This window comes from Triturus cristatus, chromosome 11 (assembly GCF_964204655.1).
Source record: "Triturus cristatus chromosome 11, aTriCri1.1, whole genome shotgun sequence".
Lineage (NCBI taxonomy): Eukaryota > Metazoa > Chordata > Amphibia > Caudata > Salamandridae > Triturus > Triturus cristatus.
In genome coordinates, this window is record NC_140594.1 from 616325823 (window position 1) to 616350721 (window position 24899).

General features: G+C 52.3%; 1 protein-coding gene across 2 annotated transcripts; it reads left to right on the plus strand.

The window, feature by feature from the left end:
- Positions 1 to 1005: 1005 nt before the first annotated feature.
- C11H8orf58 (chromosome 11 C8orf58 homolog) lies at positions 1006 to 23787 on the plus strand. Of its 2 annotated transcripts, none has more exons than XM_085633996.1 (7): positions 1006 to 1201; positions 12593 to 13332; positions 20213 to 20377; positions 20993 to 21182; positions 21904 to 22016; positions 22762 to 22877; positions 23056 to 23787. In XM_085633996.1, the coding sequence occupies exons 1-7, from the start codon at positions 1153 to 1155 to the stop codon at positions 23147 to 23149; spliced, it is 1467 nt and encodes a 488-aa protein (XP_085490122.1). In that variant the 5' UTR covers positions 1006 to 1152; the 3' UTR covers positions 23150 to 23787. The 2 variants fall into 2 exon arrangements, with proteins under 2 accessions (XP_085490122.1, XP_085490123.1); XM_085633997.1 differs by lacking the exon at positions 1006 to 1201 and adding an exon at positions 11373 to 11394.
- Positions 23788 to 24899: the final 1112 nt, after the last annotated feature.

The following is a 24899-nucleotide window of genomic DNA, read 5'->3' on the forward strand; positions in this document are numbered from 1 at the left end:
CCCTGCTGTGATAAGGACACTCTTTCTCTGAGATGTTTGGCTTGAGTCTGTTTACTTATGCCGGCACCAAAATCCGCCGCAGAAAGGGGCGGTGTAAACAAAATATTTATTTTAGTCACCTAATTTGCCGGAATTCTGTAGTCTTTAAAGGGTGGGGAAGGGATGTAATAGCACATTTTAAGATAGTTTTTAATTGGGCGGCTGCTCCTTGGGTAGAACCGTGGGAAAAATCATCCACTTCATGCAAGGCCGGTGGGGTTGGGGTAGTCACGCGCCAGGCAGTGGGTCATACGTAGGTGGCTCGAAAGGCCTGTCAGTGAATGCAATCTCCAGTTATTTAACCTTTCTTTGCACATGGCCAGCCCTCCTCCGCTCGTACATTATTCTCATACTTCTGCACGTGGGTTATGAGAGGGGCTCCCCCTCCGGCTAATCTTCAGAGTCTCAGAAGTCCCAGTCCAGGAGGAAGAGGCGGGGGCGGTGGGAGGACCCAGGCCTGCGGACAATGCCTCACGGGGGGGTGCTGCTCCCGCCCTCCAGGCCTATTATCAGATTGCGGCGGAGCTGCTTTGCTGCCCTCCTCACACGTCCACACCCCCGGCTGATGGACCACTTGGAACCCGCCCAATACTTAAACCCAGCTGGTGCATGCGGTGGGCGTTGAAGACTTTCCCAGACTCCAGAGCGGACTGCTCCGAGCTCCTTGCTTTTCGGACGAGGGTACCCGAGCCCAGAAGCCGGGAGCGCTGCTGCCCAACTGACCCCCCGGCCCCTGACTCCAACCGAGGGCTGTGGTCCGCTGCACCCACAGCAGGCCTCGCCAAGACCCACGATACCCGCCCCCCGTACGGGCTACTGGAGAGCCGGAACCCCTGTTCCACTCAGGGACTCGCTACTTCTCAAGCCAGAGGCCACATCTGGCGTCACATCGGCCCCAGCTAGGGTCAACCCCACGCCCCCCCCCCCCCCCCCCGCCACTCCTAGCTGGGCTCACTATCCCAGCCAAGGCTCGCTGCCCTTCCCATCAAGGCTGACTGCACCCCTAGCTAACGCCCGCTACCTTTGCAGCCAGGGCTCGAAGCCCACCCACCAGGGGTCACTGCGGGCCGCTGCACACCGGTCCGCGGAGATATTGAGCCGCGAAGCGTGACGATGATGAAGAGGCAGAGGAAGTTCAACCTCCAGAGGCTGTGGAGCAAAGGTATGTTGCACCCCCCCTTAACCCTTCGACTCCCAAACGGATAAAGTAGGATCGGGGTCTCGTGCAGCCTAGTTACACCAAATGAACGGCTCTTGTTTAGATGAACGTGTGTGTGTGTGTGTGTGTATATATATATATATATATATATATATATATATATATACATTGACAAGCATATATTCGTAACAAACGTGTGTTTTCAGAACTCCTTAAGCTGATGTTTGGTGAAAATGGTTACATTTCGAAAATAACATGTATTTAAGACTGATATTTGAGAGATACATCATGCAGCTTTGGGAAGACCTATTAACTCCTTGGTGCTAGTGGCATAGCTGCTATGATTTTTAGATATCACTCACATGGAGACATTGCACTTTGTGAGAGCCTCTCGGGAGGGGCTGAGGGGATCACGGCTGCTAATGTTGCATATGGTGGCTGGCCACTGAGGTCGTTCTGTCAGTAGCCCAGTCTGCTTTTCTTTGAACATCAGTAGCTCTTTCTACAGAAAAGATAGGAGACCCCGACATGAAGGGGGTGATTTGCACCCCTGGCTCCAGAGATTCTGGTCACTCTGCCGCATGGCCCGCCTGCGACACCCCAGGGGGTCTGTAGACTCATCCCTAGACGCCCCTGATGCGAGCTGTGTGCTGGCACTCTGGCCTCCCCATAACTCGTTGTATACCCGGTAGGGGCGCTCACTGCCTGAGGCGAGGGCGTCGGCTCTGGCGGACCTGGGTTCGGCTCCCGTCTCGTAGACGGGTGTCGTTAATGACGTGTAGTTTAACAGACGCTCATGCAGCCTCGTGGCGCCTCTTTGGTCTCTAATTTTCCCCTCGGGCCCTCCTTTCTGCTGCAGGCCCTCGGCAATGCTTGATAGCGAGAGACTCCCTCAAGAGAGAGGGGTGTCACGAGAGTGAGACCCCGCCCCCTCACCCCCTAGAAGTGAACGTGAGAGAACTGCTGTGCAAGACTGTTAATATGGCAGCCTAGAGCCGGCGATTGGTACGGTGGGTTCAGCGTGTGTAAGTGACCTTTACCCTTGCTTACAGCAGTGCTGTACCGGGATCGCCACGAGACTTAACGCACGCGAGGGGAGTGTCCACTCCCACGTCTCTTGGTTTGGTAGTAATAAAATGGTTATGTTTGGGGTGCAGTGGGCCCCAGTGCCACTGTACCTGCTGCACCATCGATAGCTTCGCCTCTGTCCACTACAAACCTCTTTACAACTGTGGAATTGGAATTTCCAGCCGGGCGTGCAGCTGCGTTCACTTCTAGGCCTTGGTTTCATGTTTCTCCGGCGCCCTGGCTTCTCTTGCAGAAATGGCGGTGGATTCACTGCCTGCACCGACTTCCCTTGCAGTGAGGGCCCTGGTTTCATTGGAAGCGCTAACTTTTTGTTGCTACTAATGGCTCTGGTTTCATTTGCCCGTAGTAACGGAGCTGGGGTCATTGGTTGCACTGGTTGGCCTTGCCTTGCCTTGCAGTGATGCACTGCTGTCAATGCTTGCACTGGTTTGTTGCCCTAGCAGTGATGCACTGGTGTCAATGCTTGCACTGGTTTGCCTTGCAGTGATGCACTGGTGTCAATGCTTGCACTGGTTTGTTGCCCTACCAGTGATGCACTGGTGTCAATGCTTGCACTGGTGTGTTGTCCTAGCAGTGATGCACTGGTGTCAATGCTTGCACTGGTTTGTTGTCCTAGCAGTGATGCACTGGTGTCAATGCTTGCACTGGTTTGTTGCCCTAGCAGTGATGCACTGGTGTCAATGCTTGCACTGGTGTGTTGTCCTAGCAGTGATGCACTGGTGTCAATGCTTGCACAGGTTTGTTGTCCTAGCAGTGATGCACTGGTGTCAATGCTTGCACTGGTGTGTTTTCCTAGCAGTGATGCACTGGTGTCAATACTTGCACTGGTTTGCCTTGCAGTGATGCACTGGTGTCAATGCTTGCACTGGTTTGCCTTGCAGTGATGCACTGGTGTCAATGCTTGCACTGGTTTGTTGCCCTAGCAGTGATGCACTGGTGTCAATGCTTGCACTGGTGTGTTGTCCTAGCAGTGATGCACTGGTGTCAATGCTTGCACTGGTTTGTTGCCCTAGCAGTGATGCACTGGTGTCAATGCTTGCACTGGTTTGCCTTGCAGTGATGCACTGGTGTCAATGCTTGCACTGGTTTGTTGCCCTAGCAGTGATGCACTGGTGTCAATGCTTGCACTGGTTTGCCTTGCAGTGATGCACTGGTGTCAATGCTTGCACTGGTTTGTTGCCCTAGCAGTGATGCACTGGTGTCAATGCTTGCACTGGTTTGCCTTGCAGTGATGCACTGGTGTCAATGCTTGCACTGGTGTGTTGTCCTAGCAGTGATGCACTGGTGTCAATGCTTGCACTGGTTTGCCTTGCAGTGATGCACTGGTGTCAATGCTTGCACTGATTTGCCTTGCAGTGATGCACTGGTGTCAATGCTTGCACTGGTTTGTTGCCCTAGCAGTGATGCACTGGTGTCAATGCTTGCACTGGTTTGCCTTCCAGTGATGCACTGGTGTCAATGCTTGCACTGGTTTGTTGCCCTAGCAGTGATGCACTGGTGTCAATGCTTGCACTGGTTTGTTGCCCTAGCAGTGATGCACTGGTGTCAATGCTTGCACTGGTTTGCCTTGCAGTGATGCACTGGTGTCAATGCTTGCACTGGTTTGTTGCCCTAGCAGCGATGCACTGGTGTCAATGCTTGCACTGGTTTGCCTTGCAGTGATGCACTGGTGTCAATGCTTGCACTGGTTTGCCTTGCAGTGATGCACTGGTGTCAATGCTTGCACTGGTTTGTTGCCCTAGCAGTGATGCACTGGTGTCAATGCTTGCACTGGTTTGCCTTGCAGTGATGCACTGGTGTCACTGCTTGCACTGGTTTGCCTTGCAGTGATGCACTGGTGTCAATGCTTGCACTGGTTTGTTGCCCTAGCAGTGATGCACTGGTGTCAATGCTTGCACTGGTTTGCCTTGCAGTGATGCACTGGTGTCAATGCTTGCACTGGTTTGTTGCCCTAGCAGTGATGCACTGGTGTCAATGCTTGCACTGGTTTGCCTTGCAGTGATGCACTGGTGTCAATGCTTGCACTGGTTTGTTGCCCTAGCAGTGATGCACTGGTGTCAATGCTTGCACTGGTGTGTTGTCCTAGCAGTGATGCACTGGTGTCAATGCTTGCACTGGTGTGTTGTCCTAGCAGTGATGCACTGGTGTCAATGCTTGCACTGGTTTGTTGTCCTAGCAGTGATGCACTGGTGTCAATGCTTGCACTGGTTTGCCTTGCAGTGATGCACTGGTGTCAATGCTTGCACTGGTTTGTTGCCCTAGCAGTGATGCACTGGTGTCAATGCTTGCACTGGTTTGCCTTGCAGTGATGCACTGGTGTCAATGCTTGCACTGGTTTGTTGCCCTAGCAGTGATGCACTGGTGTCAATGCTTGCACTGGTTTGCCTTGCAGTGATGCACTGGTGTCAATGCTTGCACTGGTTTGTTGCCCTAGCAGTGATGCACTGGTGTCAATGCTTGCACTGGTTTGCCTTGCAGTGATGCACTGGTGTCAATGCTTGCACTGGTTTGTTGCCCTAGCAGTGATGCACTGGTGTCAATGCTTGCACTGGTTTGCCTTACAGTGATGCACTGGTGTCAATGCTTGCACTGGTTTGTTGCCCTAGCAGTGATGCACTGGTGTCAATGCTTGCACTGGTTTGCCTTGCAGTGATGCACTGGTGTCAATGCTTGCACTGGTTTGTTGCCCTAGCAGTGATGCACTGGTGTCAATGCTTGCACTGGTGTGTTTTCCTAGCAGTGATGCACTGGTGTCAATGCTTGCACTGGTTTGCCTTGCAGTGATGCACTGGTGTCAATGCTTGCACTGGTTTGTTGCCCTAGCAGTGATGCACTGGTGTCAATGCTTGCACTGGTTTGCCTTCCAGTGATGCACTGGTGTCAATGCTTGCACTGGTTTGTTGCCCTAGCAGTGATGCACTGGTGTCAATGTTTGCACTGGCTTGCCTTGCAGTGATGCACTGGTGTCAATGCTTGCACTGGTTTGTTGCCCTAGCAGTGATGCACTGGTGTCAATGCTTGCACTGGTTTGCCTTGCAGTGATGCACTGGTGTCAATGCTTGCACTGGTTTGTTGCCCTAGCAGTGATGCACTGGTGTCAATGCTTGCACTGGTGTGTTGTCCTAGCAGTGATGCACTGGTGTCAATGCTTGCACTGGTTTGCCTTGCAGTGATGCACTGGTGTCAATGCTTGCACTGGTTTGTTGCCCTAGCAGTGATGCACTGGTGTCAATGCTTGCACTGGTTTGTTGCCCTAGCAGTGATGCACTGGTGTCAATGCTTGCACTGGTTTGCCTTGCAGTGATGCACTGGTGTCATTGCTTGCACTGGTTTGTTGCCCTAGCAGTGATGCACTGGTGTCAATGCTTGCACTGGTTTGCCTTGCAGTGATGCACTGGTGTCAATGCTTGCACTGGTGTGTTGTCCTAGCAGTGATGCACTGGTGTCAATGCTTGCACTGGTGTGTTGTCCTAGCAGTGATGCACTGGTGTCAATGCTTGCACTGGTTTGTTGCCCTAGCAGTGATGCACTGGTGTCAATGCTTGCACTGGTTTGTTGCCCTAGCAGTGATGCACTGGTGTCAATGCTTGCACTGGTGTGTTGTCCTAGCAGTGATGCACTGGTGTCAATGCTTGCACTGGTTTGTTGTCCTAGCAGTGATGCACTGGTGTCAATGCTTGCACTGGTGTGTTTTCCTAGCAGTGATGCACTGGTGTCAATACTTGCACTGGTTTGCCTTGCAGTGATGCACTGGTGTCAATGCTTGCACTGGTTTGTTGCCCTAGCAGTGATGCACTGGTGTCAATGCTTGCACTGGTTTGCCTTGCAGTGATGCACTGGTGTCAATGCTTGCACTGGTTTGTTGCCCTAGCAGTGATGCACTGGTGTCAATGCTTGCACTGGTTTGCCTTGCAGTGATGCACTGGTGTCAATGCTTGCACTGGTTTGTTGCCCTAGCAGTGATGCACTGGTGTCAATGCTTGCGCTGGTGTGTTTTCCTAGCAGTGATGCACTGGTGTCAATGCTTGCACTGGTTTGCCTTGCAGTGATGCACTGGTGTCAATGCTTGCACTAGTTTGCCTTGCAGTGATGCACTGGTGTCAATGCTTGCACTGGTTTGTTGCCCTAGCAGTGATGCACTGGTGTCAATGCTTGCACTGGTTTGTTGCCCTAGCAGTGATGCACTGGTGTCAATGCTTGCACTGGTTTGCCTTGCAGTGATGCACTGCTGTCAATGCTTTCACTGGTTTGTTGCCCTAGCAGTTATGCCCCTGTATCCAGGTTGCATGGCCTGCACTGCCTTCAGGAGAGAGTCCGGTTTCAGTGGGTGCATTGCAGTAACGCCCCTGGCTTAATTGCCCACGCTGGCTTGCCTTGCACTAAAGGCTGCGATTTTACAACATGAACTGGTTTTATTTTTTGCTCTGGTCTATCTTGCAGTGAGGGTATGGCTATAATTGCCTGCACTGGTGTGTTGCCCTTGCAGTGATGACTCTGGTTCCATTGCCCTCACTTGTTTATCTGCCACTGGCTGGCCATGTGGTGATATGAGCTGCTTTGTTGGTATTGCATTAATAATTGTGGTTTCAATGTCTGCGTTAGTGTATCTTACACTGATGGCTCTAGTTTCGTTGCCTGCAGCTTTCTCTTCAAGCGATGACACTGTTTGCATGGCTTCCACCAGTGGTATGTGGACTGCACAGGTTTCTCCTGCAGTGATTCCCTTCAGGAATCCACCCCGGTTACGCTGCCAGCACTGGTTTCCCTTGCAGTGAATCCCTGGTTTCATTCGCTAGTGTGATTTTCCCTTCAGGAATCATCCCGGTTTGCTGCCTGCACCGCTTTCCCTTGCAGTGATTCCCTTCAGGAATCGACCCCGGTTTGCTGCTTGCACCGCTTTCCCTTGCAGTGAATCCCTTCAGGAATCGACCCCGGTTTGCTGCCTGCACCGCTTTCCCTTGCAGTGAATCCCTTCAGGAATCGACCCCGGTTTGCTGCCTGCACCGCTTTCCCTTGCAGTGATTCCCTTCAGGAATCGACCCCGGTTTGCTGCCTGCACCGCTTTCCCTTGCAGTGATTCCCTTCAGGAATCGACCCCGGTTTGCTGCCTGCACCGCTTTCCCTTGCAGTGATTCCCTTCAGGAATCGACCCCGGTTTGCTGCCTGCACCGCTTTCCCTTGCAGTGATTCCCTTCAGGAATCGACCCCGGTGTGCTGCCTGCACCGCTTTCCCTTGCAGTGAATCCCTTCAGGAACCGACCCCGGTCTCGCTGCCTGCACCGCTTTCCCTTGCAGTGAATCCCTTCAGGAACCGACCCCGGTCTCGCTGCCTGCACCGCTTTCCCTTGCAGTGAATCCCTTCAGGAATCGACCCCGGTTTGCTGCCTACACCGCTTTCCCTTCAGGAATCGACCCCAGTTTGCTGCCTGCACCGCTTTCCCTTGCAGTGAATCCCTTCAGGAATCGACCCCGGTTTGCTGCCTACACCGCTTTCCCTTCAGGAATCGACCCCAGTTTGCTGCCTGCACCGCTTTCCCTTGCAGTGAATCCCTTCAGGAACCGACCCCGGTCTCGCTGCCTGCACCGCTTTCCCTTGCAGTGAATCCCTTCAGGAACCGACCCCGGTCTCGCTAGCTGCACCGCTTTCCCTTGCAGTGAATCCCTTCAGGAACCGACCCCGGTCTCGCTGCCTGCACCGCTTTCCCTTGCAGTGAATCCCTTCAGGAACCGACCCCGGTCTCGCTAGCTGCACCGCTTTCCCTTGCAGTGAATCCCTTCAGGAATCGACCCCGGTTTGCTGCCTGCACCGCTTTCCCTTGCAGTGATTCCCTTCAGGAATCGACCCCGGTTTGCTGCCTACTCCGCTTTCCCTTGCAGTGATTCCCTTCAGGAATCGACCCCGGTTTGCTGCCTGCACCGCTTTCCCTTGCAGTGAATCCCTTCAGGAACCGACCCCGGTCTCGCTGCCTGCACCGCTTTCCCTTGCAGTGAATCCCTTCAGGAACCGACCCCGGTCTCGCTGCCTGCACCGCTTTCCCTTGCAGTGAATCCCTTCAGGAACCGACCCCGGTCTCGCTGCCTGCACCGCTTTCCCTTGCAGTGAATCCCTTCAGGAACCGACCCCGGTCTCGCTGCCTGCACCGCTTTCCCTTGCAGTGAATCCCTTCAGGAATCGACCCCGGTTTGCTGCCTGCACCGCTTTCCCTTGCAGTGATTCCCTTCAGGAATCGACCCCGGTTTGCTGCCTACTCCGCTTTCCCTTGCAGTGATTCCCTTCAGGAATCGACCCCGGTTTGCTGCCTGCACCGCTTTCCCTTGCAGTGATTCCCTTCAGGAACCGACCCCGGTCTCGCTGCCTGCACCGCTTTCCCTTGCAGTGAATCCCTTCAGGAACCGACCCCGGTCTCGCTGCCTGCACCGTTTTCCCTTGCAGTGAATCCCTTCAGGAACCGACCCCGGTCTCGCTGCCTGCACCGCCTTCCCTGCAGTGAATCCCTTCAGGAACCGACCCTGGTTCACTGCCTGCACCGCTTTCCCTTGCAGTGAATCCCTTCAGGAACCGACCCCGGTCTCGCTGCCTGCACCGCTTTCCCTTGCAGTGAATCCCTTCAGGAACCGACCCCGGTCTCGCTGCCTGCACCGCTTTCCCTTGCAGTGAATCCCTTCAGGAATCGACCCCGGTTTGCTGCCTGCACCGCTTTCCCTTGCAGTGATTCCCTTCAGGAATCGACCCCGGTTTGCTGCCTGCTCCGCTTTCCCTTGCAGTGATTCCCTTCAGGAATCGACCCCGGTTTGCTGCCTGCACCGCTTTCCCTTGCAGTGATTCCCTTCAGGAATCGACCCCGGTTTGCTGCCTGCACCGCTTTCCCTTGCAGTGATTCCCTTCAGGAATCGACCCCGGTTTGCTGCCTGCACCGTTTTCCCTTGCAGTGAATCCCTTCAGGAACCGACCCCGGTCTCGCTGCCTGCACCGCTTTCCCTGCAGTGAATCCCTTCAGGAACCGACCCTGGTTCACTGCCTGCACCCCTTTCCCTTGCAGTGATTCCCTTCAGGAATCGACCCCGGTTTGCTGCCTGCCCCGCTTTCCCCTGCCCCACATTGGAATGCGGCCGGGCGCGCACGCCGGGCTCTCAGCTGGCTCCGGCCATTAACGGGCGGATTCCAGGAATACCTGCGGCACTTCTCACCTGCTGCTTCCGCCCTGGGCGGGGGGGGGGGCTGAGGAGGCTTGTTCAGGGTTTTATTTGTACAAGGCAGGTCTCGGGACGCTGTGGGAAGTGGAGTGACGAGCAGAGTCCATAAAAGCGGCCCAATTACTAAATGAGGTAGTTGAATAAAGTGCCCCATGTTTGCAGATAGTAACTGGTTTGAACTTGTAAAGACAGTGATTAAGTGTTTTGCAAGGTATGGAAGGCGGCAAGCATATGAGCTTGCTGCAGGCTGTGTTTGTTGAAATACCGGGTAAATCAACAGTAAAAACGGGCCACGCTGACCATAAAACATGCCCACAAACAGCCAGAAATGAACAGCCTCGTTGCCTGATGGGCCAGTCCGGCCCTGGTCACAAGGACCCCATCCCAGAGTTTCTGTACTACACATACATGATCTGGCTACAGTGGGCCCCGTAGCGCCTCTGCGCCTGAGGCACTATTGATAGGCGTCACCGACAGGGTGTGTGCGCAGTAGCTGCAGGACAAGGGGCTCTGCAGCCAGTGGGTGGGGCCCAGCGGATGCAGAAGGGAGGGTTAGCAGCTGGTGTCTCTGGGGCACAAAGTCAGGGGTCCTGGGGAGGGCTGGGTGGATTGGTGCTCATTAACGCCCTGTGTGCGGCATTAACCCCCCAGGTTTCCTGCTGAGCTGTGAATGGTATGTAGATTGTACCCCCTCACCCATGCCGCATTGTCCACAGGTGCCGATTTACACCTTCCCTGGAGGGGTCAGGTAGCGGCTGTCGCCCCAGCCCCTTTGTAATGCCTTGATGTATTTGCATATTCGTAGCGTCGATTTGGTGCAGTTAGAGGGCGCCAACCCTGGCAGGCCGTATTACAGGCTCCCCCCCCCCCCCCCCCCCTCTTGGGAAGCTTTCCTCAAGCCTGAATTTCCCCTCCCCGAAATTACATTCAAGGCTTCCAGTTACCACATTTTGTGATTACACGCATGAATGCAGACGGAAAACCCAACTAAAAGTCAAACAAATAATCAAAGCCAATCATTTATAGTATCCCACATGAAGAATATTTAGCTTAATTCTACCTAAATTAGATACAATGTGCACGTGCTCTTTTGAAATACACCCTTCAACAAAATCCTAAACCCAAGTCCTTTGCAGGCTCTGAATTCATGCGCTTGCGCCTTATGCCACTGAAATTGCAATTAACCACGTCTCACTGAAATGGATGGGTGCAATACAAGTATTTCCTGACACGCGCCAATTACACACACACTCACTTAAATGAGTGTTACACCCTATAACCGTGAAATTAAGATTGCTACAGCAAATCTCACCAATAACACGCGTAAAAAAAGCCAATTCCCTGGCATGCCCATGTTGATTCTAAGACGTGTCTGGAATGTGCGAGCTGTAATATTCCAGGTGCCACTCCCATACTGTGGGTAGGGGGTTTGTGTGCCCATCACTGAATTTGCGGAGCTGGCGATTATCACCCAGGACACTGTAAACTTTAATTCGATCCTGTTTTTGTGGTCATTGGGATTTTTGAGCGGATAGTTTCAGGAAGGACGGTGAAACTTCAAGTCCCAAGGTGCAACATGCATTTTTGCTAAAAGGCAAGGAGCTACTGATTTTTCGGAACTACGAGTCCCAGAATTCACAATGTTCTTGGTTAAAATGAAAAGGTGTGGGCGGGTGAAGGTGTCAGGCATGGCATGGGGTCACGTGTCAGCTGTGGGGTCACACTCTTTCAAGTCCTGACTTTCTCTTTGTACAGATGTTTCAGGGGAAATACCAAATTGTTTTCATTAAACCTGACAGCTTTCAGACTGCACCGATTTCATACAGGAACACTCCGGTTTTGAAACTGGTTTCCCCCTCCTCCTGACTGGGAGAGATCGGGACACCACTCACATCAGACTGGCGCTATGGACAGTGGGTAAAATCCAGTCAGGGTCCCATTACTCCTGGAAGGTTCGGGTTTTGGGAGATGTTAGGCTGGGGGCCTTTTAAAACAACACACGCGTAGAAACGCAGCCACGTTCCTGGTAGCTCAGTTGCCAAGTGGCCCACTCCATGAGCTAAACCTTGGGATTTTAGACAGAGGGCTCTTAATATTAGGATTTTTTTTTAGCCCACCCATCTAGTTCCTGGCTTTTAGAATGCAGCGTGGTGTTCGGCAGAAAAGCCGGGTCTGGCGAAGGGCCGCGTGTCACTGACATGCATGTTGTCTTAGCACTGAGGCGACGCTCTTTCCGAGACATTTGGTGGTTTTTGGGGAGGGGAGTTTCCAGGTGGTATCTGGCCAGGAGGGATATTGTAGGGCAGGCACGTGGCATCGACGGCCTTTCACGTGGGCGCGGCGGCTGACCGCCCCATCCGGTACTTGCGGTCTGTGGTTTTGGGCACCGCAGGATGGGGTTACACTCCGCAGGCGGACAGAGCCAGGTTTATTTTAACAAAGCCAAGCGAAGTGGTTCGTTTTTGAATGAGCTTTCTTACAGTAACGTTTCAGGCGACTCCTTATCACTGGACCCGCTTCCTAGTCCTGGGCATCAATTTAACGGCTTCAAGCAGCATGGGAGTTGTAGGCTTTCGACTGGAACAATTGCACTAAAACGAACAAATTGTGTAAAATGGAAGTCGATGCCTGGAACAGGGTGCCCACGCTGGCATGGAGTCATCTGATAACCTTACATTGCAGTAAAGGCGCGGCTGGGCTCCGGGGCACCGGGAGCATCAGTCGCCTGTGAGAACCAGTGCAGGGCTGGGGGAGGCGGCCGCTCCCACTCCACGGAGGAGTCGCTGTACCTGCCCTGCCTGTGGTAGCTGGTTCCGCAGCTTGCGCAACAGGTACTTCACAACGCCCCTTATTTCTTAACACAGAAATCTGACCCTGACCTCCTTAGAGGGGGCGGAGTCAGCTGTACCTAACGGGAGGAGGGCAGGCCACATCTACCTGTCAGAGGCCGGCTTCCAGCAGTAGCTGCTTAACAGGACAGAGAGCAGCAGCCAGCCTCCCCCGCTCTAACACCAGCACCACTCTGTACCCAGAATCACTGGCTTTTATTTTGACTCGGTTTCTCACCAGACTCCTGTCTTGACTTTTATTTTCTTCTCCCTTCGCCTACAGATGGACCAGGGAGTTGTTCGTCTGGTGGTTGCCTGGTGCTGACCTCGACTAGCACCTACCGTCAACTCTGCGAGACCGAAGAGCAGGTGACGTCTGTCTCTACCTCCAGGATGGATGGTGACCTGGACAGGTGGGAGCCCCCTGAGGCAGAGTCCCTAGGGGAGTCCATTGGGCAACAACTGGGAGCCGATGGCTTCTTCCAGGCTTTTGACTTCTACGCCAAGGGCCATCGGCTGGCCAAGTCGGAGTCAGAAGATTCTGGAGTGGAGATGGGCAGCGGAGAGGCCTCCCCCTCAACATCTGAGTCAGACAACAGTTTCTTGCTAGACGCACCTGAGTTACCAAATATATTGAACTGGTCAAGCCTGGAAAAGGACCTGGTTGCGACCAGGGAGGGAGCACAGATTAAGCAGGACTGGGGTGATGTGGTCCCGCAGAAGGTAAACACCAAGCTGGAGCAGGCCATGCAGCGTTCAAAGCAGACCAGAACCTCCGTGGAGCGCCCTGGCCGCCGAGCGCCATCCGTGACTCTGACCAGACGTCACAGTGGAAGCCTGCCCTCGCTGGACATGGGCACCTTCCAGGCAGGTGCACTTCAGGATATGGGTGCCAGCATGGACACGCTGAAAGAAAACTTGAGGCATTGCCAAGAGCCCTGTAGGGCACCCGGGCCCAGGCGGGTGAAGCTGGCTCAGCTAAGACTGCAGAGTCTGCAGGAAGACTGCCAGCAAGAGGTGGAGGTGAGAACTGCAGGGTAATGGAGGGTGTTTGGGGTGGAATTGCATGCTGTGTGTGCGGGCCCTGCCTCAGGAACCACTCCAAGTGTGCAGTTTAGGGTTACCAGATTGCTTTGTCAGCGAGGCGCAATGTTCCCAGAACTGGGTGTCACTTTTTACAAATTAGTTAACATATGCTTTAGGCCGATGGGAGAAATTGGAGAGAATAATATTTACAGCTCCAAGAGACATTGAGTGGTTAACTGAAAGCCTACAACTGAAAATAAGCTGTGCTGCTACCCTGGTGTGATCCAGCACATCTAATGCTGTTGGAAGAAGCGCACAAACAGGGAAATGCTGGGGGAAGATCACACTGACTACACTACTATCTGTAAGCACATGCATAGGGCACTGCTGGGGGAAGCTCCCACTGAGGATACTGCAGGAAGGAAGTTTGCTTGAAGGGCACTGGTTAGAAGAAGCTAGCACCGAGGGGAATTCTGGAGGCAGCTCCCACTGAGGATTCTGCAGGAAGGAAGTTTGCATGAAGGGCACTGCTTAGAAGAAGCTAGCACCGAGGGGATTTCTGGAGGCAGCTCCCACTGAGGATACTGCAGGAAGGAAGTTTGCATGAAGGGCACTGGTTAGAAGAAGCTAGCTCCGAGGGGATTTCTGGAGGCAGCTCCCACTGAGGATACTGCAGGAAGGAAGTTTGCATGAAGGGCACTGGTTAGAAGAAGCTAGCTCCGAGGGGATTTCTGGAGGCAGCTCCCACTGAGGATACTGCCGGAAGGAAGTTTGCATGAAGGGCACTGCTTAGAAGAAGCTAGCACCGAGGGGATTTCTGGAGGAAGCTCCCACTGAGGATACTGCAGGAAGGAAGTTTGCATGAAGGGCCCTGGTTAGAAGAAGCTAGCACTGAGGGGATTTCTGGAGGCAGCTCCCACTGAGGATACTGCAGGAAGGAAGTTTGCATGAAGGGCACTGGTTAGAAGAAGCTAGCACCGAGGGGATTTCTGGAGGCAGCTCCCACTGAGGAGACTGCAGGAAGGAAGTTTGCTTGAAGGGCACTGGTTAGAAGAAGCTAGCACTGAGGGGATTTCTGGAGGCAGCTCCCACTGAGGATACTGCAGGAAGGAAGTTTGCATGAAGGGCACTGGTTAGAAGAAGCTAGCACCGAAGGGGTTTCTGGAGGCAGCTCCCACTGAGGATACTGCAGGAAGGAAGTTTGCTTGAAGGGCACTGGTTAGAAGAAGCTAGCACCGAGGGGATTTCTGGAGGCAGCTCCCGCTGAGGATACTGCAGGAAGGAAGTTTGCTTGAAGGGCACTGGTTAGAAGAAGCTAGCACCGAGAGGATTTCTGGAGGAAGCTCCCACTGAGGATACTGCAGGAAGGAAGTTTGCTTGAAGGGCACTGGTTAGAAGAAGATAGCACCGAGGGGAGTTCTGGAGGCAGCTCCCACTGAGGATACTGCAGGAAGGAAGTTTGCATGAAGGGCACTGGTTAGAAGAAGCTAGCACCGAAGGGGTTTCTGGAGGCAGCTCCCACTGAGGATACTGCAGGAAGGAAGTTTGCATGAAGGGTACTGGTTAGAAGAAGCTAGCACCGAGGGGATTTCTGGAGGCAGCTCCCACTGAGGATACTGCAGGAAGGAAGTTTGCTTGAAGGGCACTGGTTAGAAGAAGCTAGCACCGAGAGGATTTCTGGAGGAAGCTCCCACTGAGGATACTGCAGGAAGGAAGTTTGCTTGAAGGGCACTGGTTAGAAGAAGCTAGCACCGAGAGGATTTCTGAAGGAAGCTCCCACTGAGGATACTGCAGGAAGGAAGTTTGCTTGAAGGGCACTGGTTAGAAGAAGCTAGCACTGAGGGGATTTCTGGAGGCAGCTCCCACTGAGGATACTGCAGGAAGGAAGTTTGCATGAAGGGCACTGGTTAGAAGAAGCTAGCACCGAGGGGATTTCTGGGGGCAGCTCCCACTGAGGATACTGCAGGAAGGAAGTTTGCATGAAGGGCACTGGTTAGAAGAAGCTAGCACCGAGGGGATTTCTGGAGGCAGCTCCCACTGAGGATACTGCAGGAAGGAAGTTTGCATGAAGGGCACTGGTTAGAAGAAGCTAGCACCGAGGGGATTTCTGGAGGCAGCTCCCACTGAGGATACTGCAGGAAGGAAGTTTGCATGAAGGGCACTGGTTAGAAGAAGCTAGCACCGAGGGGATTTCTGGAGGCAGCTCCCACTGAGGATACTGCAGGAAGGAAGTTTGCATGAAGGGCACTGGTTAGAAGAAGCTAGCACCGAGGGGATTTCTGGAGGCAGCTCCCACTGAGGATACTGCAGGATGGAAGTTTGCATGAAGGGCACTGGTTAGAAGAAGCTAGCACTGAGGGGATTTCTGGAGGCAGCTCCCACTGAGGATACTGCAGGAAGGAAGTTTGCATGAAGGGCACTGGTTAGAAGAAGCTAGCACCGAGGGGATTTCTGGAGGCAGCTCCCACTGAGGATACTGCAGGAAGGAAGTTTGCATGAAGGGCACTGGTTAGAAGAAGCTAGCACCGAGGGGATTTCTGGAGGCAGCTCCCGCTGAGGATACTGCAGGAAGGAAGTTTGCATGAAGGGCACTGGTTAGAAGAAGCTAGCACCGAGGGGATTTCTGGAGGAAGCTCCCACTGAGGATACTGCAGGAAGGAAGTTTGCATGAAGGGCACTGGTTAGAAGAAGCTAGCACCGAGAGGATTTCTGGAGGAAGCTCCCACTGAGGATACTGCAGGAAGGAAATGTATACCTAGGGTACAGTTTAGAGCAGTGATATTGCAGTTCAGCCCAGCGGTGCTTGCGGCCCTCCTGACCTTAGCATGTGGCCCCTGGTCAACAGCAGCACTGGGCTGCTGTTTACTCGACTCAGCACTCCCACTAAGAAGGTGTTAAATAGCAAACATTTACTCAAAGGTCAATTAATTTTAGAGAAAGGAAGTAACTGGGGTGTCCTTAACCTCAGGAACACCTTCATTTTTAAAGACCTCTTGCAACAAAAGTGTAAAAATATGATAAACTTCTTGAATTTTGAAGACTATTTCATGAACATACAGAAACAATTCACCTTAGTGCACCAGATTATATCCGCACATTGCTAAGTACATTTTTTTTTTTTTTTTTTGTAGTGGGTTTTCAAATATAAATGTTAACGCCCCCCCCCCCCCCCCCCCTCCCCGCCACCTCCCCCGGTCAATAGTGAACTATGTGACAAGACCGTTGTTATGTACACCGTGTGGGTGCCCTGGGTTCCTATTGTACATGAACAACATTATAGTTTATTAAATCAAACACAAGATAAGGTTTTGTACAGTGCACATCTTGAAGTCCTGTATTTCAACGTCCTCTATGATAGTGAAGAGGGGGAAAAAGTGAAATTACCAAATTGTGTAATCCTAGGCAATGTGGAGAAGCTGGGATTAAATCCAGGACATTGTGCAGGTCAGCCACTAGATGTATAGGCTGTGCTTCCCCCTACAACCACCTTATTCCCCCCCCCCCCCCCCTTTAACCACCACCACCCTGCTAGTATCAATGCGGCCTCCGGTCACTTCACTGGCCAAATGTTAGCGAGTGCCCATGTTGTAGAGCTAGCTAGCTCTGAGGGAGCATATCTGGAGAATGCCCGCACTGATGTTACTGCTGGGAGAAAGTTCACATCAAGGGGGCAGGTTAGGAGAAACTAGTACGGAGAGGACTTCGGGAGGAAGTTCACGCGGAGCATACTGCAGGAAGGAAGTTTACATCGAAGGCGTGGGATAGATACTTGGACTGAGCTTCCTGGAGGAAGAAGCGTACACTGCTTTAGTTGTATAGTACAGAATAAGCACTGCTCTCTAACTCGCTGGGGAGGCTCACGGTGCTGGAGCATTGCTGCAGGTGTAACGCCGGCTGTCGCCACATTCTTACAGGTGATGACCAGCCCTGGAATGCAGTGACTCACTGCCTATTCGCTATTCCTGGCATGCTAGGTGCCCTCTCACCTCATACCTGGAAATCCTCCAGTTTCTCAGGGATGGGCCACGGAGATGGGTGGAACTGGAAGGGCAGAACTCCAGACCTGCTGCTGAACTCCGTTGGAGGGCAGAACTCCAGACCTGCTGCTGAACTCCGTTGGAACCCTGTCCGATGATTGGTTCACTGTTCGTATGGGAACCTACACATACGGGCCCCAGCGCACACCAAGTGTCCAGGCTTCCCAGTCCAGAGTCGACCCCTAATGTCCAGGCTCCCCAGTCCAGAGTACACATCTAGTGTTCGGTGACCTCCAGCCAGAGTCCTCCTAGTGCACATTGGCTCCTAAACCCAGTGCCCAGTGACTCTACCTCTGGTGCCCAGAAGATCCCAAGGTGCTTCCTAGCCCAGAGACCACGCCTTGTGCCACGTGGACTTAAGCAAGACTGTTTACAGTCCACTGTCTCGTAAGCGCAGTCTAGAACTTTTGTCCATCTTCTCCCCAGTCTAGAGCCACACGTGGTCCTATGGGGGGGGATGGCATGGCCCTCCCCACAACTTAGACATAGTATTTATGGATCCAAAGTAGTGGAGGCCCTTGGTGATCAGTAGCTTCAGGCCGTAGTACCATACCTTACCCGGGAGCTGTCCCTTCCAAAGCCCATACCTATGCCGGAGCTCAGATTTGGTGTCCATTGCCACTACCGTGCAGAGGCCTCGCCTCGTGTGTGAAGACCACACGTTACATCCATTGCCCATGGACTCCAACCTGTAGCCTGCTCGTGGTGGTTATGGGTCTAGTATCACGCACCCGATGGTCCACCACAGCCCAATGTTTTCACACCATGCACTGGGGTCCCATTCTTGGCCCACATTTTAGCAGACTTCAATGATTTGTGGGGCGGTGGCATCATGTAATATCTATCAATTGTGGGGTCGTCATAAATCCGCATTGAGGGTGCAAGCCAATCTGAGAGAAGCTCTGGCTTTATGGATGCTGAACATCCTAGTTTTTGGTGCCCCACTGTCTGGGTGTGGAGGGGGGAATCCTGTGCAAAGTCCATCATAACCTGGGCATGGGTGCTTATGACGCCTGGATGCCCATATTGGCCCCTGCCTAGTGGCAATGGTGCCTGGTCTTACCTGGTTAGTGAAGCTCCATATGAGGGTGCTGGTGTCAGGTAGCGGTTGTGTGGTGGGGTGAAGTTACCAGGGCTGCAAGCTTTTCTATTTATTTGGCTGTATGATCGAGCGATTCATGTTGCCTTTGAGTCCCTTCGGGGCTCTGTGGAAGTAGACCAAGAGTTCGTGAGATCGCAGTGTCGATGAATTCATGTAGTGCAATATTCATGTGTAAGCCCTGCTCTGTGTGCAAGTCCAGTAGATGCTGGCTGGAAGAGATCAGTTTCCAGGAATTTCCTGAAGCGCATTTTGCTCAGTTCTTCCCTAGGGTTCTTGTTCTGGACCTCAGGCAGCCTGGGCTGCCCTCGATCTATCGCGGTGCTTCAACCCTCTGGGTGATCAGGCGTGCAGATGCTGAGCTTAGGTTTTTGGGTTTTGCCGGTACCAGTTTCTGTGGCTGACCTGGCCTCCTGCCCGGTAGTATTTGCACATTTCAGGGGACCTTGAACTTGACCCCTTGTATCAGCCAAGACCTAATGGGGCTCCTGGGGCCGGTTTTGTGGTCCCGCCTGTGAAGGTCCGAGAACTGTCTGGTTCTTTGGTTTTGTGGCCGGCGCCATGTTGATGAGGTTGCCTGGGAGCCGTTGTACTCTGTTATAATAGTGCAGGCCTGTCGTGGCACCTGAGCGCTCTCGCGCTCCCCCTAGCGTCTGTTTTGGAACGTGGAAGTTTTTCTTTCCGAGGCAGCAGTAGGTGGACAGTGACACCCTTACCTCTGCGTTCTCTTTAGACTGCTGTTGTGTTGCTAGGTAATTAATGGTCATCACTTCAACTGCAGATGAGCGCGCAGTCGAACGGAGCTCGCTGGATCCTCCCTCCCCCATGGTGGACGGAGGCCATGCAAGTTCTGGAAGTCAGTTAAATGGCCGTGCTTGAGACTGCGTCTCCCCTGTCTTCACTCCGAGTGCATGGGGCGGGAACAGAGTAGGGAAGGCGGGATGCAGACTTTGAAATGCGAGAGAATGTGGGGGCCAACGGGGCTGGTGGTTGTCCAAGTAGCAGTGGTGCACAGGGCACGTGATATTGTAGTAGCATTTGGTATAGTGCCTTCTACCTAGGATGAGGTGCTGATGCGCTTTGTGGGTGGGTAGCACTCTACTCCTTGGGGTAGTGCTGGTTTGTAAGAGTGTGTGGTGATTAATAAAGTTGTTTTCTATTTACCTTGTGCTCTGGATATAGCAATGAGGCCACCCACTTGAAGTCCTGTGGGGTCTACGAAGGAGAGAGTGGGAGTGTGGGCAGGGAGAGGACTCATCTGCCTGTGTGGTCTGCATTACAGTGACCCCCTATATGTTCAACAGCATTGGAAGTCTGGTTATGATATGTGATGAGGTCTGGGCCTGAAGGAATAAACGATTAAGCACATCAGTTTTATGTGGCCGATATCTCAAGGCACCGGGTGCCGGGCTTTTAAGCTATTGTGGGGTTTGGTTGCTGCTAGTGGTTTGGTTGCTTGTAGTACTCACAGTGTGAACTTGTCCTGTGGCAATTCCAGTTTAAGTCAATAGACACAGATGAGTGGGCACAGGGGAGAGAGGATGCAAGCTTTGGGCAGCAGGAGTATCCTGTGTCGGGTTACAAGGAAGAGGTGATGCGGGTGGTGGAGGGGCAGTTAACACATGGGGTGGGTGCTGCTAAGAAGATGGAGGAGCAGAAGGACCGTATGAAACCCTACTGATCTGTATGCTGCTGCACATGTTGGGACCACACCTTTCTCATAAGCTTCTTAATACCACAGATGGAGAACGATGACCCCATGGTACTGCCCGGGCAAGGGCTGCGTTACTTGGAGCAGGTGTGCCAGGTCCTGGAGAAAATGGCCGAGCTGCAGCTGAACAACAGGAGCCTGCGGCGGCAGAAGCGGGCGATCGAGGCACGACTCCGGGGCACCGCAAGTGAGCAGGTGAGGGACCATTCACCGCCCTCAGTGGCCACCTACTAACAAAAGGGATGGGACTATTCCTAAATGTCCCCAATCAGTCTATCCATTTCCCATTACTTTGCCTCACAAGCGAGGCTTTTGGACAATAACGCTAATTGCTTGCACTGTTGGCGCCCCCCGTGAAAGAAGGCTGACCTGTCCCGGACCTAGAACACCTCTCCCATGAGACCATCAACTCTTACACACTCTGCAAGCCCTTCTGCAAGAAACTAATAGCACAATTGTCTTTTATATCCTCTTTTCTATTTTTTTCTCTCCAGTCGGGCTGGGCTCCCTCTGTGAAACCACTCTCCTGCCCCCACCCCGCACACGTTACTCCGCACCTAGTTTGGAAATATGCGCTTATGGTTTTCTTTGTAATGGTCCTCCTTTTTTTTTTTTTAACATATATATTTTTTTTAATTCATTGTGATTCATACTAACCATATACCAATGTCAGACACTCTAGTGGGCATCCATACTAGTCTGGCACTTATGCCAGAGCTCCCCAATGGGCATATATTAGCTGAAAGTGAATTGTCAGCCACCCCCAGAGGTTTCTTGAAGCACTCAATGGCATTCTTTTTCCTCCTGCAGGAGATATGTGGGGCAGCGCCCCCTCTGGGAGCCTCTCAGCAAGACCTGCACCTAGCCCGTCAGACTGATGCTGCCACCACCACCACCACCACCACCACCACCACCTCAAGTGGACCAAGAGTGTCCTTCAGAGAGCGGTCAATGTCAACCTCTGACGTGGGCAACTTGTGGGACTTCGCTCCAATACAAGGTAAATGGGGGGGCTACCAGGAGAAAGCTGTCACAGCAGTCTTCCAATATTAACAGGGTGGGGCTCTCCTGCATTATGTTTGACAGGGTACTCCAATCCACTGAGTGAGTGACTGGTATGGATGCCAATTTTCCCGATTCACTGCCCACCTCACCCCAGTCAAAATCCCAACTTTTTGGGAAAAGGTTGGCATTGCGTTTCCACGCGTGCAATTAATTGTTTGCGTTTTATCTAAAATGGCATTTGAGCTACATCTGTGAAAGTAGTCTCACTTACTCAAAATGTCTTCAGAAATATGTTGAAAGGTGATAGTCCAAGAGGTGAGATGACTGGCCATGAGAATTCCCGGAACCATACAGAGAAAGGCACCCAGATCGAAGAGCTACAAGACCATACAAATGGTAGAATAGAAATATGCTGCACTGATGCTGTTGATGTCAAAATGGCGTGACCGAGTAAACCAAGGGGGCGTAAGCCAGCCATAATGAGCGACTTATTTCTGGAGGAAGCTCCCACTGAGGATACTGCAGGAAGGAAGTTTGCTTGAAGGGCACTGGTTAGAAAAGGCTAGCACTAAGGGGATTTCTGGATTTCGACTTGGGTTGTGGAGCAGCTTTGACTAAGAGCGGGTAGGTTCAGGGTCCAAGGCAACGGAAGGCAAATTCGGGGAATGTTTTCCTTTGTTCCAAAAAAGGTTACTAAAATGCGTATTCTCTTTCAGGTACACGAGCGCGCCCTTCAGCAGCCATCTTGGGGAGCTTCGTGAGCACTCCTGACCTGAAGGACTCCCCTGACGGATGGATCCCTTCAAATGTGCCATACCGGAGGCAAAAGGTGAGCTGCTCCCGGAGCACGGAGATAGCCCCTTATGAATGGGGGGGGGGGGGAACAGGTCAGTGTCTGACTCTGGAACTCTGGTCCCCGTCATTGGGTGAATGCAGGAGTCTGGCAGCTATACTATGATCCCCATGCAGAGGACCGTCTTGTACTAGAAGCCCTTTGTGATGTCTTCTACTGCCAATTCTAGGGACCTTATGTAAAAGATTGTGACCTGTTATATAGTTATCTGGATAGTTGTCCTGGTCTGGAGCGTGATTGGCTGTAAGGCAGGCTTCTTGACATAGTGTGTCAAGTTAAGACCGCTCCTACCCGTGTGTTGCATCGAGACCCCTGCATCCTGCCGGACTCCCGTAGTCTCATTTGGAGTGTTGCAGGCAAGGGGGGTGGGGTGGTGGGGGGGGGGTCGGGGTCGTGGGTGTCTTGATGTGGTCTGTGACAGAAGAGACTTGATGGGTGGCTGAGGGTCGTGAGTCACAACAGAAAGGGTACTCCCTCGGAGCATGAGTGGCAGTTTAACCTAATTTAAAAAACCTGATGTGAGTGATCAAAGTGTGAGAGCAAAGACACCTGGAGTAGAGTACAGAGCCGCAGGACACTTCAAACTACTTAAACATAAGTAGCAGTAGCAGTTTCAGTTTGGAGGGCGAATGGGGGGAGTGGGGCTTCACAATGCTCAACACCAAATAGTCCTTTCTTTGTTTCCTTTGTTTGACCTCCTTTTCTGGATGTTTCTCTGCAGAGTGAGCCCTCCCAGTGGGAGCGAGTAAAGGAGCTCATCTCCAGGGTCGCGAGGAGGGCGGTGGATCCCCCAAACACGCTGAGAAAGGCCTCTTTCAACAGACGTATGCACACCAGGTATGTAAGAAGGGGCAGCTGGCCAGGGGAGAATAAAGCGTCCTTGCTTCTAATAGATGCAAGAAGGTACAAGCGCTGGGAGGGGGTGTATGTACCTATCCATGTGGGGCTAATAGGGACCCCTTAACGTTGCCTATTAAGCTGTATTTACCTTTGACTTTTCCTGTCCTTCCTGCAGAGAGGATGCAGTGCTGGAGAACCCCCGTCCCGGATCTCGGAAAGTCTTCCTGCCCAACATCGTCGTGAAAAAGCAAAAGAGGCAAAGACAGTAAAAGGCTCCCCTAGACTCGAGCAGAGATGGAACCGACCTGTGACGCAGTGATTCTGCCTCTTGCCTATGACGACAGATGTGTCGAGCCCGTTGGATCTGTGCGGCACTTATCGGTGTCTGCCCACCACGGCCCCTTCCGACACTTCAGCACCACTTCCAAAAGGGAGCAGCCAGAGGGGCAAATACGCAAGGATTGTATACGTCTGGGGTGCAGATCAGCAGTACGTCATACGTTGGATGGGAGCACCCTCCTCGCCTGGGTGTGGTGGGGGAAGGGTTTGAATCACCACCTGTGTTTTTTGCCTCGGTGGGCACGTTTACCGACCTGTGAAAACCAGCGCAGCCTGGATGGATTCTGACTGGCCACAGCCATGCTCCCAGAGCCGGATGTTGTAGAGCCCCTGCCTTGTATGATCGGGGGTGCCAAGTGCCCAGTCAAACCAGGACTGAACCACTTATGGAATTTTTTTTTAAATGCACTAGCCGTCCAAACCTCCTTGCTCTGAGTGAATTCTACTGTGAAATTGTAAATTTTTCGGACAGAAGCACCTCTTACCTCCAGAATATATGTGAATTAACTTTGTAAATTATACTTTTGTTAATGTTATACGGTTTATAAATATTCTATATGACCTGTGATTGGGCTGATGAATTCTGTTCCTTATGTTTACTGAAATATGCTGGTGGTTGGTTAACATCTAGCGTGCCAGAGTCTGTCCTACCATGCTGGCACTTCAGAACTCTTTACTGTACCCGTGACGAAGCTGTGGGGCCTTGCTGCGGCTCCAGCCCTTCTCCGGAGACACATCGTCCTTTATTCCTACATGCTTTGGGCAGTGGGCGTACAGACCAGCGCTTGTATGTGGGACTTATTTCTGGACAGTGGCCACAGAATGGCAGACAAAGGGCTTTCAACCCTCCCAGATAGGAGAATACCAAAGAAGAATAGGAGATAGGGGTGGTATATTGGCTTTAGGGCATAGAAGCATTCCGTACATACTAGAAGCCTATTCTTGCGACATTATGACAGTGTATTTTATGAGATACGCTTACACCAACATTGTAGTACCTGCCCCTGTGCCTTACAAACCACATCTAATCAGAATACTAATGTAAATCTACACCTAAACGTGACATCCCCAAATCTGCATATATGTTTCACTACAGCAGCCCCTGTGGAGTAAAGAAACCTAGTGCTTCACCACCGCTTATCTGAAATAACCATGTATACCCAGAGACTTGGCGTAAGAGTGTAGGCTCTCCATATGACATTTTGGGTATGCAAATGGCCTGAATATGAAATTAGTCAGTACATGTCTGTTGGAAAACGAGGCAGCATCTGTGAGGCCTGCACAAATAACATGACTACATTTGTCCTTCACTGGGAACCAAACACCCAATTGTAGCGCCTGACTCTCAGAGGGTAGCGTTGCAGAGCAGTCTGAGGCTTACTCAAGGGAGGTGGTGTGGGCTAGTAATCGCCATTTGCAGGTGCGCAGAAATAACACTCAATAATTGATTGTCCAGTCTGTACTTTGCTTTATAAAAGTAAGAGTACATTTATTAAACACACACACACCACTCAATACTATGCACCAATTTACAAATATACATAAGCTGTTGGAATTACTTTGTGACATTGCATAACATCTCCACCCCTCCCGCAGGTGGGGTGGAGTCTAGTACCACCACTCCCATGTATGCACATCAACTTGTCCCCAATGCAGTTAGTTGAACATAACCTGGAGCGA

Bases quoted from the DNA above. Each gene is read 5' to 3' on its own strand.
- C11H8orf58 (XM_085633996.1), top strand. From the start codon at position 1,153: ATGATGAAGAGGCAGAGGAAGTTCAACCTCCAGAGGCTGTGGAGCAAA. The intron at 20,378-20,992 runs GTGAGGGACCAT...TTCCTCCTGCAG, and splicing joins GGGGCACCGCAAGTGAGCAG to GAGATATGTGGGGCAGCGCC. The intron at 22,017-22,761 runs GTGAGCTGCTCC...GTTTCTCTGCAG, and splicing joins TGCCATACCGGAGGCAAAAG to AGTGAGCCCTCCCAGTGGGA.